Here is a 20,258-nt window from a genome sequence, read left to right as displayed (position 1 = left end):
CTATGTTTTAAATTTGATGAGCTGGGCTCATGAAAAGCCACCTGAAACATTCCTGAAGAGCCATCACGAGCACAGGTCGTCATAAGCGCTTAAGAGTTTATGAAGGGGTTCATTGGGACACTTAAGCGCTTAAGTGTCCCAATTAAACCTACATAATGAAATTTGCAGTAGGTTTGGCTTGTCTGAGCAACATTGATGGCAATTACAAAAGACAACACTGGGTACAACATCAGAAAAATCAAAAACCAGGCAATTATACAATAGTATAAGTGGTTTCAAAAATTTTTTAGACACTTGTGAAAAGTATTTCTTTTAATAATTGTCATACCCTCCTGTTTCGTTGTGTATGTGTCAATAACTCATTTTTAATACATTGTTGCATATTCTTGGACAGCCCCTATTTGGAGACGGAACCATCGGGCAAACGCCAGGACAAAGTCATTGCTGCAAGACAGATCCTGTAAGAGGGCTTTCATTACTTTACTCGGCAATGATCTTTGGCGTTATCACTCGTAACAACACAAGCTAATTTATTTCAGGACGACGTCACTGCAGATCCAGTATATGATGCAGCATGGGGCCTCACTCTTGAGTCGGGAAAAGCCGTAAAAACATCACCAGAGCCAGCGTGTGAGCCGGGTCACGTCACAGATAAATCTGTTCAAGTGCGACTACTGACCCACCATGAAGCATCACAAGCAAATGAAAAGAAAATTCTGTCCACAAGTGCTACACAAACAGAGCCTCAAGCTGTTTCTTCAGGTATGTCTCTGCATTCGCCGTTAGATAAAGGAGAAAGTCAACTTCGCCGCAAGAGCAAAAGAATGAATGCTATAGCAAGAAATCGAAATGTTATGCCAAGCTAGGCGAGCAGCTCACTGCTTTAGGGTTGTTGTTAACACGTCTTTAGTCATGTTTTTCCCCTCAGAGGGCTGCAGTGAGGGATCGGGGCAGGGATGGGAAAGAAACAATGGGGGGCCACAGTAAAATGGCAAGGCACAAAAGTCTTGCGAGCTTATTTTTGCTCTGGCTGTCACGCCCAAGGAGGTTTAAAAAAAACTTCTGGAGTGGAGGTCCCCTATACGCGCCCACGCGAGCGGGTGAAGCCTGGGAAACCGGTTGGCAGCCATTTTGCTCCGGGCAAGAGGCAGCGCAGCTTGAGCGCGGACAGCGTAACTGTGAGCTTCCGCGGGGGCGTTTCAGCGTGAGAACTGGATAGTTAGTGTCACTTATTTGGCCGAATTTTTTTGTTGTCCTGCAGGATTGAAGAAGGCAGTTTTTTCCACCATAATACATGGGCTGAAGCGTGCCTGATAACACATAGAATTCGCTTCCAGCGTTCCCGAAATAAAGCACATGGAGGAGTTAATAAGTGGTACATAAAATTTTATTCACCCCCGGCTTTTACACAATTTCAAAAGAAAAAAGAAGAATATACAATGTGGTTTATACGTGAATCGATAAAGCAACAAATCCAAAATAACTTCAAAATGCATCATAATGCACACAATCACGAAACTAACCGTATGAAACACGCGTCCTTAAAAACTAAACACAGCAAAAGAAAAGGTACAAAGGCAAACTAGTTGACCAGTTTGCTGCTGCTCTGGTTTATGCATAATGCAGACAATCACGAAACTAACCATATGAAACACGCACCCTTAAAAAGTAAACACAGCAAAAGAAGAGATACGAAAGCAGATTAATTGACTAGCTTGCTGCAGCTCTTGTTTACACTCTTCTATAATTTTTTTCAAAATAACAGTCCTTAATTGTCAGCCGTGTTCTTACTCCGCTCTGGGAGTTTTAAATGCGAGGCATTTCTTAGCGAACCTTTTTCACATTCAGCGTTTTTATCTACGAATCTATCTGCCTAGCCACCTACGCCGAGGTGCTCTCATGATCGCCTCCTTTACCTGGTGCAGACCAAAATCGGCATGGGAGGGTAAGAGGATTAGATGGATATGGCTGTCGTATCATGACATGAATAACGGGAAAATTCTGTCGCGTAGGTCGTCAAACCCTTTCCTCCAGACACGTGTGGCACATAGCCGTTTACCACTGGCCGTGGTGTACGGGTATGCGCCACACGTGATTGACAGTTTATATCTACCCAGGAACCGCGAGAACAGACATTGGTACTTTAAATGCGAGAGCGTTAAGAAAAACCGACATCGGCAGCGTTGACCCGACGAATGGAAAGAATAAATATTAAGATCACAGCAGGAATCTAACCCAAGCATTCTGCGTGGCAATCAAGTATTCTACCACAAAGGTACGTCGGGTATATAGACTGGTTCGGAAAAACAGCCTATGCAGGCGTAGTGTCTGTGCAACGTCAAGTGTGGTTGTGGTGCTGGCTATCTAATTTTGCAAGAAAGCAATGCACAGTATGTATGTACTCCTACGATACAGGCGTCATATCAGATTAACGTCTGCGGTTCCAGTGTTGGCTCCGCTTTTATAGTAGTGTAATAAACATTACATTTATATTCCTTTGTTTCAGCACGCTATATTGAAGCATTGCTCGACCCAGAGGAATACATTAACGAAAGTTACGTATGATATCCACATGGTTGCACCATAATGTGCACTTACTTTCGATAATACTGACGTGTGTGTTCTAACGTGAGGACTGACGTTACGTTGCACCTCAAAGTTACCGTTTAAACGCCAGTGTTGACGTGCCTGGTAAGCCCACGATGTGCACACAGCTACTACACTTACAAAAACAAGTTGATACACCTCGTAACGCTTGGCTCAAAGCCATAAAAAGAGCATAGAAGTACTCGCTGACTGCTTCGCATGAAACCGTTTCCCACAACGCGTGGGATCTGCCGAATTTTCTTCCGGTTGATTTCTTTTGAAATGTGGTGAAGCCTGACTTTACAGCGAAAGCTTTTATCAAATCACAACAGCTGTGGGATGGTTGTCCGCTGCCGCCGCCGGTGTCCGTAACTACCATCATGCGAAATAAGAAAAATGAAATAAATAAAAATAAACAGGCTCATATGGGATTTAAACCCGGGTCCTCTCCATGGCAGTCGAGTATTCTACCACAGAGCCACGCTAGTGACTGGAACTCCTTTGCAAAAACATCCTTACAGGCGTCATGTCGGGCAACGAATTGCGTTAAATGTGTAATATAGCGTGTCAGAAGAGTAAAATAACGACCAGGCGTCACATAATGCTAATTGCGCAACGAGTGACCGGATCGTTAATTGCTTCAAATCCATTACAAAAGGCTCAGCCATAATTCTTCATCCAGGAACCACAGGCAGCATCAACAAAGTTCACATAATGCCTTACAGATGTGTAGCGGCACCTCGCTTATCCGCAGAAAGACGAATAATGGCATAGTGATTTATTCCGTACTTCACAAAAATTATGATTTGCGACGTAGTGGGTACCTTGAAAGTGTACTTGTATTAGTTTCCCCAAGAGAGTTTAGAACGGGCTCTAGAAAGGCCGCTCTTCCAGCTTTCGCTGTGACTGTGCTGCGCGCAGGCCTGGCGTTTTTTATATACAGCTTGGTAATCTTCGACAAATTGTAAATGTGGTTATCGAGTAGATCGCAGTCCAACAAGTGAGACATCCACAACACTCGCTTGTCATCAAAGGAGCGGAGAAATTCGCCCTCTGTGGAACTTCCGCGCGGGCTCAAGCGACGACCGACACGTTTTCTGCCCGGAGCAATATGGCAGTCGTCGGCTTCAGCGGCGGCTCACCGCCTCCACTCCAGAAGTTTTTTTTCAACCTCCTTGGTCACGCCAGAGATGAAGCCTGATGCTTCATCTCAGATCAGTGGCTGTTGCCTTGAGGTCATTCAGGTACTTCTGTTGTGACCATCATAGCTCATTGGCGGCTGTGGCGATGCTGCGCCAGGTAGTATCTGGTCTTGGAAAGCGTTCGGGTCTGTATATCTGCCGTAGCAGTGCCTGCTGCCTGCTGCTGGCGGATATGGGAGCTTGAAAGAAATGTAGCTATATCGAATGTTTTGGATACTGCGAGAAATAGGAGCAACGGTAATGCTTGGGTTGGGCAATTGCATCCATGGGACCATACCAGTCCCTGTGTGTTTAAGTTTCTTGAGGTGCATTGCACGATATGTATTCAGGTGGTTTCGACTGCACGGATAGCATGGCATGCACTAGTCAGTGTCACGGCCGCTCGATCTCCCCCCTTTGGTGCAGCCCGCCGAATGCTCCTCTCCGCCTGTGAGAGTGGTAGTTTCTTTTCAACCCGCTGCGGTCGGCTATGAAGCTCGCTATCGGCGACGTGGGGGTTTCTCGCAAAGCTCCCTTCGACCACAGTGAGATATCTGCTCGGGCAGTTTCATGTGGTTCTTCTCGGTATTTTGTCGTGCTTCACTTGAGACGCTCTCATGATTAGGCTGCAGTCAATTTAGCTGGAATAGGGGCAGATGACTGGATGAGACACATTAATTAGCGCGAGGAATAAAACGTAGGAAACAAGACGAAGACAAGCATTACTCGCAATTGTTTATTAGCAGGGAATGGTTCTTTATATATCTTCTTTCGTCATGCATGCGCATAAAGGAATAAAGTAGAGGCATTTGCGCATATATTCAAACTAGGGGTCCAGCAAAGCGACAAAAGGCTCACTAATAATTCTTCTCGCTTTGCTGGACTCCTAATTTGAATTTATGCGTAAACACCTCTAATGTACATGTGTTGCTTTATTCTTGTACGCGCATGCATCAACATAGGATATATATATTAGGAACCCTTTACTCCTGATAAACAGTACTTCCCTTCGTCAAGCTTCTTTCTTTTTTTTTTTTTTGCGACATACACTTCTAAGGCGTAACATTTTGTATGTATATGTATGGCTTTTTTTTTTTTTGAGGAGAGCCAACTCCAGAAACCAAAACTGTGCTAAATATCACGGGAGCTTAAAGCGAGCCTCAGTATCTTCCACTTTTAAAACAATTGTAATCAAAATGGGGCGATTCTTCATCGGAACATGAACTCAAAAAGGCAGTTTCGAATAAAAATGAGCCATATCTCGCATATGTATGAATCAAACGTGAGTCAGACCAATTAAAGCAGCTCTGCGTCAACAATTGTGATCAAGACAATCAACGTGGCAGCATCCAACCTGTTCCATTAGTATTCGAGTTTCTTTGTTATCGTGCATTCATTCCACAATTAGTTTTTCTTGGGTGAGTTGGTAGTTACTCAAGGACATGTTGTTCGGCAAAACTCGAATACGATGAGTAAGAGGCCGACTTTTCTACTTCTTTCTGTCTCTTGGTGTTTCTTTTTCCAGTTTTGTTTCAAGTTTGAAGGCAATATCATGTCCCTTTTTCACTCCTTCGCTCCAAGACAGTACATTTGAAATAGAAGTGAAGTGAAATGAAGATATTGGTTTAGAAGGGTGGCAGCTTGGGCTAGTTGGTATTTCATGATGATTGCTATAGCGCGAACTGAGGACTAGGACAACGAGACACACGAAGACGAGCGCTAACTTCCAACGTGTTTATTGTGCAGAATACGAAAATATATACGGCAACCACAGAGAACAACAACAACACATGACAAATGACGAACAATGCATAAGTATATTGGACACCGATCTATTCCTTGAAGAATAACTGATCCGAAATGGTGCAGCATCAAACGAGCTAAGGGAGAGCTGAACCATTTTTCGAAGGCATTCAATAGATGCCAAGAAGAAGAAAACGCTGCCAAGAGTCCAGAATGGTGCGCCTTTTGCCTGGAAGCACCAGTTGATCGACAATTTTAGTCATCGCCATTATGCCCATGCAACAAAGTACGGCACAGATGGAAGCACAGAGATAGCAATAATTTTGTCCTGATATATTGCTATATAGTTGATTCGGTGCGATTTAGACTTAGTTTATGAGCTAATTCAAGCACAAATGAAATGTTCCAATTTATAAGAGCCAATTCCAAATTTACTCCCGAATACCGACGATAGTGGGCTATATGGATTTTAGCCGCAGTATAGATTTGAGAAATTCGGTGACATGAGCACACTGGCAAAAGATTGTTGGAGCAGGCCCAACGATATTGTCAGTAGCATAAAACTGCGTTTTTCTCAGTTCCAGTGGACTTGGCTCTTTTACAAAATAAAAACGCCACATGTGTATTAGATGTGCGCCGTTAGACCGGCGTTGTGTAAGAAGTGAAGCAGTGTCAATTATGCTTGTGGTAATATGTCTAAGCCAGTTATGCACGACTAAATAGCCCTTCTTAGATTGTTCTTGATACATGCGCTCAATGAGATGCACGCGGCCAGTTTTAGCTGTCCGATTGAGGCAGCGAGGAGCCGCATGATCCCTGTCTTGCTCTCGCTCGTACGGCGACTCAGCGTTGCAATAATAATGCTTAAAACATAGCGACTCCGACTTCAGTGTTAACTACAGTAAAACCTCGGTGATACAACCACGGCTCTTACGAATTTCGGGGTGATACGAATTTTTCTGTGGTCCCGGCCAAGGCCCATTAGCCTGCAATGCATTGGAGTACGGTTGTTGCGAACCGATTTGCACCCCGCGACGTTTGATACGAACGTACGCTAGCGCACAGGTACGAACAGGTGCTGCCCGCGCTGTCGCAGAAGACCCGGCAATCACGTGAGCTTCGCGACCATCAACGGTGCGTCGTTGTCTCCGAGATAGTGCGCGCGAATCTTGGAGGCCTTTTGGCGCCATCGCGCTTAGATTGCAGATGACGTTGACATCGTGCTTTTTTTTTCCTAATGCGTTGACGCGTGCTCCTGTGCTCAAGGCAGCAGCGTCTTCGTACTGTGTTAACACGTGTCTGCCACGTCGATGCAAGCCATGTCCCCGCAATCAGAAGTTCTATGAAACAAGACTGAAACTTGGGTTGCGGGTCCGTCATGAAGTCCTGTTAAAGGTGGACGAAGACCCTAAGAGACAAAGTGGATGGTCTTGGCAAAGCAGCTTGGCCTCTATCTACCGTGTGCAAAGCGCTTCTTAAGTCACTTTCGCCGCAGTATTGTGGTGTCATGCAGAAAAACGTAGTAAGATTACGAAGGGGCTACTAGCGGTCACGGGGCACAACACATCTAGTTCATTAATTACACACGCGCGCATGCACCGTATATTTTACGAGTACAAGTATGATCGGTGACGTCTAAAAACTTTACTGGTAATCATTCAGAGCTGTTCATGAGAAACACTAAATCAAAATGTATGCCAATTTTTTTGTCACATACTAATTTTCCATGTTTTCTGGTGATACGAATTTCGGATGATACGAATATTTTTGGTAACCCTGCGAGATTCGTATCACCGAGGTTTTACTGTAAATATGTATTTTATTTATAAAGGTACAGAGGGCATCTATTTGTGTATTAGTGGCATTACACCTTCGCACGACGCCGTGCAAGCAGGTGCAAGGGCGATTACCTCGCCGATATGCAGCGCCCTCACCTCCCGTCGTGGCCAGTCAGTCAGCTTCTCCTTTCATGCGCGCTCTTTTGTTCAGGAGACAAAGCGGCAGGCCGCACCAAAGGGGAGAGATCGAGCGGCCATGTCACTGTGCCTGTAAAATCCCAAGATTTCATTCTATGATGAACCTGGCATCAAGAACAATATGCCCGAAGAGCTCAGAGAAGCGCCTCCAAACACTGCAGTTTATTCCAGTGAAAGAACCCAAGGTCCTTATGGCATGCGCTGTACCTTGGTTTTCTTTTTTCTTTCCTTTTAGCGCGCACTATTTTTGTTAGCAGTGCCCGTTCATTTACTGGCGTACCCATTTGTCCCAGGAACCAGTGCATTTGGAAATTATGCCCTCGTTCTTGCAGACGATACACTTTGAAATGTAGTTGTTCAACAGCAAGGGTGGCTGTGCGAGTGTGTTTACGCATGTGAGAGGCATCATGGGAGTCTGTAAATACTCTGTGGTGGCATTTAGCATCTCTTGGCAAATTGTGAGCGGTGGGCTCGGCAGGTTTAAGAAAATCTTAGATAGCATACAGTTCTGTCGTAGATGTGCGAATGATCTGGCTCATTAGATGGACTTTGCTTCCTCATTCGTTTGACCCCAAGTCCATGCCGTAGACAACACCCACAGTTCTATTGTTGTCCAATGGAGGCATCCACGCACACTATTTGACATGTGCTATGGGGTGGTTACCATTGCGTATCTGCTGCTTGTATTCCTCGTGGATTCGGGCTTGCCTCCTTGCCAAGTGTTCGTTGCCAGCGTTCTTTCGCAAGGTTTAGGGTCTGCAATTTGTGTGTGTTCCCAAGGGGGAGATATGTGCGATAGCACAGAAAAATTAGTTACGTCAAGCCTAATTTTAGCAAGGGCTCTCCCTGCTTGCATAGACTTCAGTAGTGTGATACGCGTCAGCTCGTGTTAGACAAGAGGTCAGCAGGCTCCAGAGTGGGTCAGGGAGGAAGGGGGGGTGCAGAATGACGGAAGGAAAAACATGTCGTACTGCTCAAGCAGAAGATTCCACTTTTAACAGCTGAGCTGTTTTAAGCGTGCAATAAATCCGTGTAGTGTACACAAAAACTCGGGCATGTATGCGCCACAGCAATTAGGCAAGCCCCACTACCGAGTCAGTAGGTGTGACGGAAACTGAAGACATTAGAGGCAGAGAGTGGAGTGAAAAAAGGTGATGGAGTGCGGTGGGGAAGGAGGTTGGAACTTGGCGTGAGAAAGAGTGAAGCCTAGTAAAATGAGGAGTGCTGGGCAAGGACTCTGGAAGGAGGAGCAGGCGAGCGATGAGCGAAAACTCTGCTCGGCGAAGTCTAAAGGAGGAAGGAAAGGAGGAGGAGAGGAGATGGGAAGTGGAGAGGAAGAGGAGAAGAATTAAATAAAATGCACTAAAATTTCAAAAGGGGATTCTAACCAGAGTACCCACGATCCGAAGGCGAGCGTTGTAACGACGAGGCTATCCACTCGTGGTAGCTGAACAAGCATTTATGGGAAGCATATATGCGTTGCTGTGGGTGAGAGAACGAGGAAGAGAACAAAGATAGAAAGAATGAAAGGCCGAAAGAGAGAAAGAAAGAAGTATGGATAGAGAGAGAAAGAAAGCAGATCATCGCCATGTATAGTATAGTATAGCAAAGGGTTGTAGTGGTTGGGCTAGCTGACCACAACTACGAGCCGCCTTTCGGCCGAAAGCGGGACAAAACACCGTCCCTCAAGCAGGTATGCAGGACAGTGGGACCCTAGCCACAAAATTAGGACATGTCCTGCCTGAATCGGGACGTCTGCCCCGGCGAACATCCATAAAGTTCAATGCATTTGGCCCCTCTCGGCAGCAAAGAGACTTTAAAAAGCGCTCCCGCAATAACAAAAGTTTCAGGTTGTGATCCGCAACATTTTTTCAACCCATGAGCTAGTTGGGAACCCAGAAGTTCGACAATTGTAGCACCGCTCATTCGTCAAGTCAGGCAGATAAGTTTCTGCCAATAAGCATTGGTGCGACCGTTGATATTTACGTTCGGTTGGGTGATGATGATAGGAAGAAGACTTCTTTTTCGCTAAGAACAGTTTTTTGCTGACGCCTCTATTGGCAACTATGTGAGCACAGGTGACGACATCCACGAAAGTGACGTCATGCCGACAGACATTCTGTGGACTGCATAACTGCTTGCTGCCGCGCGACTCTCCGTGTGCATACCGAGATTGCCTCTGCTTTGCTTACATGCAGTGTTAAGCCTTTTGGAAAGATGCCGCCTCCTATAAAAAGCATGTTTTTCATGCATCAATAGAAGTCTACCATGATCATCGAAGCTGCAAAAGGTGAGGCTCGAGCCGTCCACCTTCTTGAAAGCAGTGTGAAACAAAGGAAGGTCAGCAACTTCTTTAAATAAATTTTGGTTGTGCTAGGTAATTGGTGTGCACATTTTTCTGTTTTAGCGGCTACGAAATTCTCGTGAGAAGGACAAAAATTGCTTCCTCGGCAATTTCATTATTGAGGGTTTCGACTGTACGCATTAACCACCAAGTTCAAGTTAGCATTTCCTGATGCACGCCATCACCGCCAATACAGAAATACATACAGTGCCACCGCAAATATTGCAAAGTACCCACCACAAAGCCTCTTTTTTTACCAAAGTGTGGAAAAGATTCTGGCAATCCCGTACGATACTGCGTCGTCAAGGTGTATGCCAAGCGGCATTTTGGAACTATTGCAGGGTCCGGGATAAGCAACGACTGACATAGCAACAGAACAGACAGTATCGGCTTTCCGCAATACGTGTCTGCGTCTGTACCACTGTCTGTCACTAAGCAAAAACTGACACAGTTTTCATTAAAGCGTGGCATGGCTGTATGGATCTGATCGTCCCTGGCTAGGTGCGTGCAACGCACTGCCTACTCATGTCGCGCCACCACTTCTGGGCCACTTGCATGCATCGTATGTGCATTTGTCGTCGCAGTGTTCTTCGTATCCACTCCGCTTCAGTACGTGCACAGATGCGGTTATTAGCTTGTTGGGTTATCGCGGCGACGACGAGTGCGGATCGTTTGATTGACAAGCTTCCAGCAGCGATGCTGCTGGACGAGCTTCCATCAAGCGCTGCGCACTTGTCGATGCTCTAGTGCTCCTGGCAATGGACAGAGGTGCATTTTAGTTGCCGCCTAATAAATGCGTGCAGTATGGCTGCAACAGCGCTATGCTTGTTGTACCGTACAAGCGCGTTTGGCATGATAGTTTGAATGCAGTGAGGTTTCATCGCAACCACAACCCGCGATGCTCAATTCAGCACGCTCCTGTAATTTTACCGGCGCCTGGTGCGCAATGTGTGTTTGTACTGCGTAAAGCATCTTCGAATTCGGTTATTGGAAAGGTTGTATTAAGTTGTTGTCTCACACTTAAGCTTGATCCCTCACACAAGTTTTGCCCGGGGCAACATTTTGCCGGAAAAAAGATGTCTGCCGGTTTTTCTGAGAGTTCTGCTTTGGTGATGCCTTCCGTCAGTGCAACACATGCTGCTCCATCAGATATCTTGTGCTGGCCCAGGAGGGACCTCGGGATTCCCCACCCCATACTTTGTTTGAAGTTGTGGATCCGTTCATATCTTCTCGTATTTGCATCCCCTGCTGAGATGCTAGCGCCCCAGTATACTTTTAGATTTCTTTTTGTAAGGAACCCAGTTGCCTTAGTCATGTCTGGAAGCATCTCTTTGCTAGATATTCTGACAAAAAGTTTAAGCCTCTGGTTCCCTAAATGCAGGAGGTGCCTGTCAGGGTCTGGTTGATCACCAGAAACATGCAGCGTCTGTTGCTGCATGGTTGACATGCATCGTAGCTTTCGTTAAGGCATCAAGGTCTATAATACGGCTGTTGTGCCTGCTTGAGGTAATTATCCCAGTGTGTAATCATGCATTCTCGCCTATTTCATGAGCTGCGGCATGAGACACCACTTTTTTTTTCACATGTCGTGGCAGTAGGAAGAAGGGCACTGCCTAGAGGATCTTCAAGAAGCTTGCAGTGACAGATTCTGGGTTACGAGAACCAATTACGTTAGGTGTTGTGTCTGCCATACGTGCTACCCGGGCCTTGTATGGGCTTACGGTAGATTCAGTAGTGTTAGGCTGTAACGGTTAGAACTTCCATTATACGACGAGCTCATGGGCGGCACGTCTTATAGTTCAGTGCCACATGCTGAGCATTAAATCTCTGCAGATACGAATTTTGTCCTTTGGATAGATCTTCTGGAAATGTTGTATGTACCTGAAATCTAACTTGGTATGTTTTGTCTGTGTTCGCATGTTTTCTGGATGCATGAACACTGAAAACACAACCATTATTCTTTTGGGCGTCAGCTGAATCCGACAACCCATGATGCTTCCATTGTTTAAGCACCAAGGCTGAGTGTCAAGTTGCGTGTGGGCGAGTTTTCTAGCCACATACATGGCTGCATATGCAGGTGGGGCAGTGTCTTGCGGGAAGCCTTAGCCCCTGTATCATGGTAAGCGCAACATGGGACTGTTCAGCTCCGGCAATGCCAAGGCGGTGACTGTTATGCAATAGGTCCCAACATAACATCATGTCTGTTTCACTGAATCACAGTCGGGATGTCTCCCCCCCCTCCCCACTATCCGGACAGTGATCGTGGGCGTTACCATAATCGAGCTGATGTGTTATGCTGTGTGTGCGTGAACTGTGTCGGCACTGTCGGAGGAGACAGTAAAGCAGCCATGATAACTTATGAAGTGGTGGTGACACCTCCGAAGGCGATACGGTCTCTTCAGCGAGTGAAGCGACTTTCGTGCTATGGTGGTGACACCTCCGAAGGCGATACGGTCTCTTCAGTGAGTGAAGCGACTTTCGTGCTATCTGTCTCTTCCATGCAAAGTAAGCGGTGAGTGTGCAGCATGCTCAAACGGTACAAAGGTATAAGCAGTCTACTGATCTCTGTTGAGATAGTGGGTGCGACCATGCCCTTTTAAAGTGCAGCTCTTAGGCACCCGTTCCTGCGTAGAGTGGTGTCGCCGGCGGCATAACTAATAGACATGAAAAAATAAAATGAACAAAAAATACCCAGGATAGCATGAGATTTCAACCTGGGCCCTCTGCATGGCAGTCGAGTATTCTACCACAGACCCACGCTGATGCTTGAGACTCACTTGCAAAAAGACCCTATACAGGCGTCATGTCGCACAAGCAATCGCATTAACGTATGTAATATAGAATCACAGAAGAGTAAAATAACAACCATTCATCATACAATGCTAATTGCACAACGAGTGTGGTTTAAAGGGACACTAAAGGCAAATATTAAGTCGACGTTGATTGTTGAAATAGCGGTCCAGAAACCTCGTAGTGCTACTTTTATGCCAAGGAAGTGCTTATTTTGAAATAAAATCACGTTTTAGTGGTCCGCATCTCGTTAGCGCACTTCAAATCGCCCGCCTGAAAGCGGTATTTCGCACGTCACTGTTGCCGTGCCCAACGTTGCCCGCCTTTACTGCGCGGTGTCGTGCACTGGCGGTGTGCACCATTCGGGCATCTGGAAACATCACATGCATGCGGTATTTTGTTGAAATTTCACGAGTATGCAAAACACGCAGCAGTACGCGATACCGAAACTACCACTGAGATGCGACCGCGTGAGTGAAGCAGGGTGCCGGGCGAAGTGCAGTTCGGCGAAAACGGAACCTTTGAACCATGCACGCCATTCCCCATGGCAACGCCAAAGAGGTTCTTTTTTCCATGAATGAAACAGAAACGAACAAGCAGCATTTTATTACGTCTCTTGATGCACGGAAGGTTCTTTTTTTATTGCAGCTAGTTTGATTACTAGTGATTAATTGTATTCAGACTCTCCCACGTCATCGGGATCACTTCCAAAATGTCCCTCTCGTGACGCTCATCGTGTGATACATTTAGCTTAATTTCTCGGTAAGTTGGGCACTGCTGTTAATAATACTGCCGTTTTTAGACATCATACATTGAGCTTTCGCTCTGACATAAATTGTTATTTGCCTTTAGTGTCCCTTTAATGCGTACCACCCACTGTAAAGTGTTCCGCCATAATTCTTCGTCATCAGCCACACGCAGCATCACAATGTGCACATAATACCTTACATATGTGTAGCGGGTACCTTGCTTATCTGCAGAAAGAAGAATAATGGCGTAGTGGATGGTGTCCTCAGTCACAAAAATTATGATTTATGGCATAGTCGATATCTTGCGGAAAACCAAAACTTCAAACACAGTTGGCCTTGCGCCAGCACGAAGCTGTGCTCAGAAATCACATTAGGCAGTATCGTAATCATCGGTTATTTTTTATAAAATTTGCAATTGCTGCCCAAGGATGACTCACCTCCACACCCTTCCATCCTCCCCCTTCGCTGGCCCTTTGTGTGACTTCACACAATGGGGATGGCTGCCATGTTTAATCTCTGCTTGAGCAGCGACCGTTGGCAGCCTTCGCACGCTTTTACTCGCACATTGAAGACACCATACATGGCACGATATTATCGATTTGGACCTTATGTGAAAGCTGTTGGCGAACGCGAAAATGAGCCTCGAGTGTCCGTCTAATTGCTATCGCAATAATCACAGAGGGAATGCATGCATTGTTCATTGTGGTCATAGCTGAACGCAACTTTGCACCTAATATCTACCCTGAATTTAATTGTATTACAAAGACAATCATTTCCATGGGACTTATGGTTCCAGGACACGCCGGCAATTGAACTCAATAATTTGCAAACCAACAAAAACAATGTATCAAGTGTCTCTGTATGCAGTGTTATAATGATGCCCAGTGTGCTATAGCACAGATGACTTTGCACGTCACTGGGTGCGACCATATATATATATATATATATTGTGAGACCCAGCACCTCCACCACTTGTGAGACGACGGTCAAGCCGAAAGACTCTTCTTTATTTATCTCGAGCCTGAGCCTCGCTACTCAGACCCAAGTGGTGATTATGAGTATTTACAGGTGAGAGGATGAAGCATATGAATAATGCTCACAATATATATATATATATATATATATATATATATATATATATATATATATATATATATATATATATATGTAGCACGGCGCAGCATCAGAAAAAACTAAGCATATGTACCGGTGATACTTGAGCGCGGCTAAATGTTGTAAATAGGACTCCATTCCGACTGCCACGCTAGCCTTTGCGTGATGCTTGTCGCCCTACTGGCAGAAGTGCATATGGACCAATCACTCCCAAGTGATCAGAATTATCCATCACTGAAGAGAGGAAAAGATAATGGAAAAACAGGGAGGTTAACCAGATGAAGCCTCCGGTTTGCTACCCTTACATGGGAAGGGGAAAGGGGATGTAAAAGAATGAAAGAGAAGAAGAGTTTGTGACGACAGCAGGCAATAAAAAAACAAAAACAAAGCAAAGTCATGACCATAGCACCATCCAAGTACTACACAGCCACATTTTCTGCCTACAGTCGCAGTTTGTCATTCAGTCCGGTTGCTTGCAGAAACCGCAACGCCCTCAGAGTGGCTCGTGTTGAAGACCTGGTAGGCCAATGCCGTAGGATTTTGTTCTCCATGAGAGGGTGGTTGTCCAGCTGGCCTAGTGTGGTTCAAAGGGCCACTTTTTCAGAGTTGAAGCGGGTGCACTCACAGAGGAGGTGCGCAACTGTTTCGCTGCGCCTGCAGACTTCACATTAGAGCACTGCATGGGCTTGGGCCTACCCGAAAACCCGAGCCCGGCCCAGCCCACGGGTTGGGCCGGGCCGGGTAAAGTAGTTGTCACAGCGGGCCCGGGCCTGGAGCTCCGGGCTTAGGGCCGGGCCCGGGTTTGAGGTGGTGGGCTCGGGTCGGGCCGGGCTTGGACTTTGCTCTGTTCTGAAAGGGACACTAAATTGAAACACTGAATCAATTTAGGCTGATAAAGTGTACTCTGAGAACTCAAATGTCATTAATTTCATCTCCATAAGTTTATTTATAGGGGAAAAAATCTAAGTCAAAGTTCCATTTTTAAATTTCGCTCCGAAATCTCTGCGCGGCCCGTCATGGATTTCAAAGTGTATTAGTCGTATTTCGGCGACATTCACTCAACAAAATTTTCTGAAATTTGGTATGTTGACGTATGTATGACCCCCTCTGAGGTCAATGTACTTCATTTTTACCGATTAGAAACTACGTAGGCCCCAGTAGACGCCGTCGGAATCTATGACGTCCCGGCGCTTGCTGCGCGAATTTCAAGGTGGCGTCACTACCCGCATTTTCTTTTTGCTCTTTTTCTCGCTTGCCAATGGTCTTGTCGCGGTGAGCGTGATTTTGGAATTTTAAAAGGGTAATTTTCTGATAATACACAAATTGTTTTTATCTTTAGTGTCCCTTTAAGTTTATTACACATACGCTGTGCATACACGTATGTTCCACATTTTATCTCGAAAAAATGGGGGAACCTTAAGCTTCGCCTTTAAGAGTTGAACGCGATAGTTATATCCTGCCCCTAGTACATACTTCGAACACTACGAGTGTTTAACAGAATGCGCGCACTAAGGTGTGTGCCTTATGTAATGGGCAGCATGCTTTAAACCAGGAGCAGTTATGCGCTAGAAACTTTTTCGAAGTTGCGATGCACCCACTACGTGGTGGTCTTAAGGGAATACGCGCAGTAATGTGCGTGCCTTTTGTAATGGGTGGCTGTCTTTAAACCACCAAGTCGTTATGATATCGACGTGCTGTGACGCCCGATGGCAATGTACGCTTGTACCACGCAATATTACTGCGATATTACATCTCGTACTGTGACACCTGTATACAGGACGCGCATTTTTGGGAAGCATGAAAGTTACTTTCAGTGCAGCTCCAAGCAGAGGCGTGGCTGTGTGGTAGAACACCTGCTTGCCACGCAGACGGCCTGGGTTCGATTCTCACTCGGACCCAACATTTTTATTATTTATTTTATTTGCAGATTTTTCGGTCACGGACAAGATGATGATTTTTCGCTCACAACCAATGGCGCCGACGGCGGAATTTCTGCGATACGAGCTCTTTAACGCTATCGCGTTAAAAACAAAAAACGTTTTTTTTTTATCTGGGGCAGGCTATTTGAAGAAGTTTTTTGAGGGTCAAGTAATGAACTACTCTTGCTTCTTGCATATGGGGCTACCTGACTTATCTTAAACAGGCGAGCTAAAAGTAAATAGACGAGACGCTTATATAGTTAACATTTCTCTATTCCGCGCTTCATTAGCTGCATTCGCTATTATTTTATATCTGAAATGTTATTTTGTATTCGCAGTAATAAATGTAATATAATAAATTTATACTTCTAACTTTTCATCGCAAGAACGATCACACAGCTCCAAAGCGGAGAAACGTTCTTGAAAGTTGCAGCCCTTCACTAAAACACAAGGACTGCGTGGGGTATCATTACATAGAATCCCTATAAAGACCCATTCTTTTTTTCTTCACGGTTTCCAGTGGTCATGTGACACGAGATACATGTGCACAGCCTGCTTTGTGTGCCCACATTGTTAACGTCATGAGCTGTCGTCTTGTTACGATATATATCATGGTCAGTGTTGCGGAGTTACCACTCCAGAATTAGAATACCTCCGGAATCATTCCACATTTTCGTGACCCCGGAATGGAGTGGAAATGGAATGGGAATGGAATTAAGCGCATTTTGCACGGAATGGAATGGGAATAGAATTATGTGTTTTTCCAAAAATAGAGCACCTTTTCGTCTATGTGCTGTTTTTCAAACTTCAAACGTTAGTAAGTCAGAGCCTCGACTTGAACAATAAAACAAAGAGGGCATTGGGGAGGAACGTATTTTCCTACATCCTTAATTGCTACTACTGTATATCATACTCATATTAGTCATGTAGGCCTGAGCACATGTTTTTTCGAAGTCGAAGGCCACAACGCATTCTCTAGGTCCACCTTTTGTTAGCCAGAGCCAAGGGTAGGTGTGGTGTAAAAGTGTGAGCGATCTGCCAATTTTAAAAAGAGAAATCGAGGCATAAGTTAGTGTAGCTGGGAAACTGCGCGTTGGTTCCTGTTGATACCCCCCCACGAAAATGGCGAATACTCTATGCACAGCCAAATCTTTATCCCATGAGCAGTTTATACCTAACACACGTACATAACCTTTGCGACAAGGAAGACATCGCATACCTGTGCACAGGTGAACATAGAAAGTTCTCCTCACCCCATCCATGCTTGCGAGGCACGCTTTACAAACGTGAGTGCTGACAAGCAGTGCAGCCCAGTGTTCCGTATTCGATGCAAAGGCACAAGGTGCCCGAGTGGTGCACTGTTCGAACTAATACCAGCAGATCTAGAGGGTTTTGTTCTAAATTTTAGTTTTCTCCATATTCACGACCGCTCCAGACGTGTGGCAAAACTGCTTAGTCTTCTTGAACACTATACATTGGTCAGCATAAAAATACGCTATGTCGTCATTTTAGCAATAACACATTTAAGCTTAAACAATAATAAAACATCACCATTCGTTCAAACATGCTAACCATTCAAATACTGTAGGTAGCGGGAGAACTGCCCTTATGGGAATTAGTAGGGCGGTTGTACTGCACGAGATATATCACCAAGCTACTATCCGTCGACCTTGGTAACTTGTTTTGCGTACTTTTGCAGTTCTTAATGCATCTGATGACATCGGCTTTATGGGGCGTTCATTCTTAACTCGATAAAACTATCAAGATGTCTTTCCTATGTTGAGGAATTACAGGAATGGAATTGAACTGTCCGGCCATTCCCGGAGTGGGAATGGGCAAAGTTTTTTCATTCCGAGGAATTGAAAGGAATGGAAGTGCGGCAAGTTTTAATTCCCCGGAATGGAATTGGAATGGAATGGAGGTGCCCATTCCGCAACACTGATCAGGGTTCTCGAACTCACCTCAGCTAACGGGCTGCATTCATGAAATTTTACTCCCGCCAGGGCCAGGACAGTGATGAGGTAGGAGCGGGGATCAGGGGGACAGAATGTCTGCTCACGTTGCCATTTGAAAGAAGACCTTTCCCATATCTCATATATGGGTCATTTCTGAAGGGAATTTGGCGGCAGGATTCCAACAACATATAGATACCTATCTCCAAATGGACTAAAATCTGGCCGCTGATTCTGAAATATAGTTTTGTTTCACGGTTATGTATCAACACATGGTGACCGCAGGGAGTGCCTCACGAAAAAAAAATGCTTTTAGACCTGTCATGCCTGTGTAGCTCCGGAACGTACATATAAAGAAAAAAAATTGCACGAAGACAGTAGCGATAGACCTGCGGGCCGCATGCAGCCCGAGAAAGCTACATGGTACTGCCGCAACAGAGTTGGAATGTGCAGGATTAGCATAGGTCCACCGTACCGGGTGATGTCCCCCTTACGTCAAACCACATGCATCCAATAAGTAAGCCTCGAGAAGCTTATTCGCGCCTTTATTACCAAACTGGAACGAACCCCGAAAATAGACCGAAATCGCTTCATCCATCTCCAGCCAGTCCTACCCGCGTAACCCAATGGCCACCTTCTGCCGGTACTACATCGTTAGGAAGGCATACACCATTAGAACATGAAAAAGAACAGCATAGTGCAAACCGTGCATAACATACACTGCTGAAAACTGGAAGAAGCCCTCAAGGAGGATTTTTGAACATAATATTGAAGAGTGGCACATTGTTCGCGAACGAGAGAAATGAATGGATGAGGTGGACAGCTACTATATTCATTCTGCAGAGGTCCACAAATATATCCTAAAGTTGTCCAGTGGTCGAAGGTAAGAACGGCTGCTGACGCCTTCACAATCCGCAAGGCAGATGTGCGCACCTGCGGCTAGCGCAAGCAGCGCAAGAAACTTTAGCGTGGCTTGATATGTGATGCAACAGCGTTTGGCGTGCTTCAAGCCAGAATCGCGTGATAATTTATTTTTGGGAGAATAACATGTGAAAAAATAAACTATAAACTATGCCACAGACAAAAAAAGACTGTACTAGCAGTGGTGTGATATATGAAAAGTGTGCTTTGCCAAATAGTCTTTTTTTCTCTCTTTGGGCTGCTTATATACGTATTACTAAAAGTACGCGTGGTGCATGCGTTGCGTTATAATTTTTATCTAGGATAGTGCATTTACAACGGAGGTAATAAATATGGCTACATGTTTCTACCGTGAGCCGCTTTTTACAAGAAATTACCATAGGTTAAAGTGTAATTGTTAGCGAAACATGCACGAACAAAGAGTTGACATTTGTCACTTGAAACGTCTTGCTGTCGATTCCATGTACGGGCAACACCACTTAGATCATTCGCTCGGGCCCCTGTTGGGCCTGATCTGCGGTCGGGTCGGGCCGGGCTGGGTAAGCGTAAGATTTTCTCTGGTTTGGGCTGGGCCTCGCTTTGAGTCACCGGGCCGGGTACGAGCGGGTAAACTTGAACGAGTTCCAGGCCCAGGCCGGACCCGGGCCGGGAATCACGGCCCGTGCAGTGCTCTACTTTACATGATGAGCTCTCAGCCATTCCAATAATAAATGAATAGGCATTTGAGGAGGCCACTCCAAACCACAGACGGACCAGCAGGGTAGAGTCACATTGTGATAGACTGGACGGGATACGTTTTTCAGATCAGGGTCCACTGAACTCTACCAAATTGTCTGAGAGGTAGTTGCAGTACCTGGCCAGAAGCGGTCTCTTTGCGCCAGGCTCTTCTAGACCCCTGCATTGATGTCGCAGTGTGCTCCACCAATAAGGGTGCCCGCTGGATTCATTGCGTGCCGCCCATTAGCAGGTTGAAGCTTTTCTTTG

General features: G+C 45.6%; 1 protein-coding gene across 5 annotated transcripts in view; it reads left to right on the top strand.

Moving 5' to 3' along the window:
* Positions 1–20,258, top strand: part of LOC119390655 (gastrula zinc finger protein XlCGF57.1) — a 200,867-nt gene that overhangs the window by 146,546 nt on the left and 34,063 nt on the right. The window contains exons 4-5 of one of the 5 annotated variants that reach the window (XM_049415130.1): positions 395–460; positions 540–762. The exons of 3 other annotated variants lie outside the window; for them this stretch is intronic. In XM_049415130.1, the coding sequence (XP_049271087.1) occupies positions 395–460; positions 540–762 (289 nt within the window). The remainder of the gene's footprint in view (positions 1–394; positions 461–539; positions 763–20,258) is intronic. One more of the 5 variants, XM_049415131.1, reaches the window with a different exon arrangement.

This window comes from Rhipicephalus sanguineus, chromosome 4, assembly GCF_013339695.2.
Source record: "Rhipicephalus sanguineus isolate Rsan-2018 chromosome 4, BIME_Rsan_1.4, whole genome shotgun sequence".
Classification (NCBI taxonomy): Eukaryota; Metazoa; Arthropoda; class Arachnida; order Ixodida; family Ixodidae; genus Rhipicephalus; species Rhipicephalus sanguineus.
The sequence above is the reverse complement of the archived record's forward strand: the minus strand, read 5'-3'. Positions and strand labels throughout refer to the sequence as shown.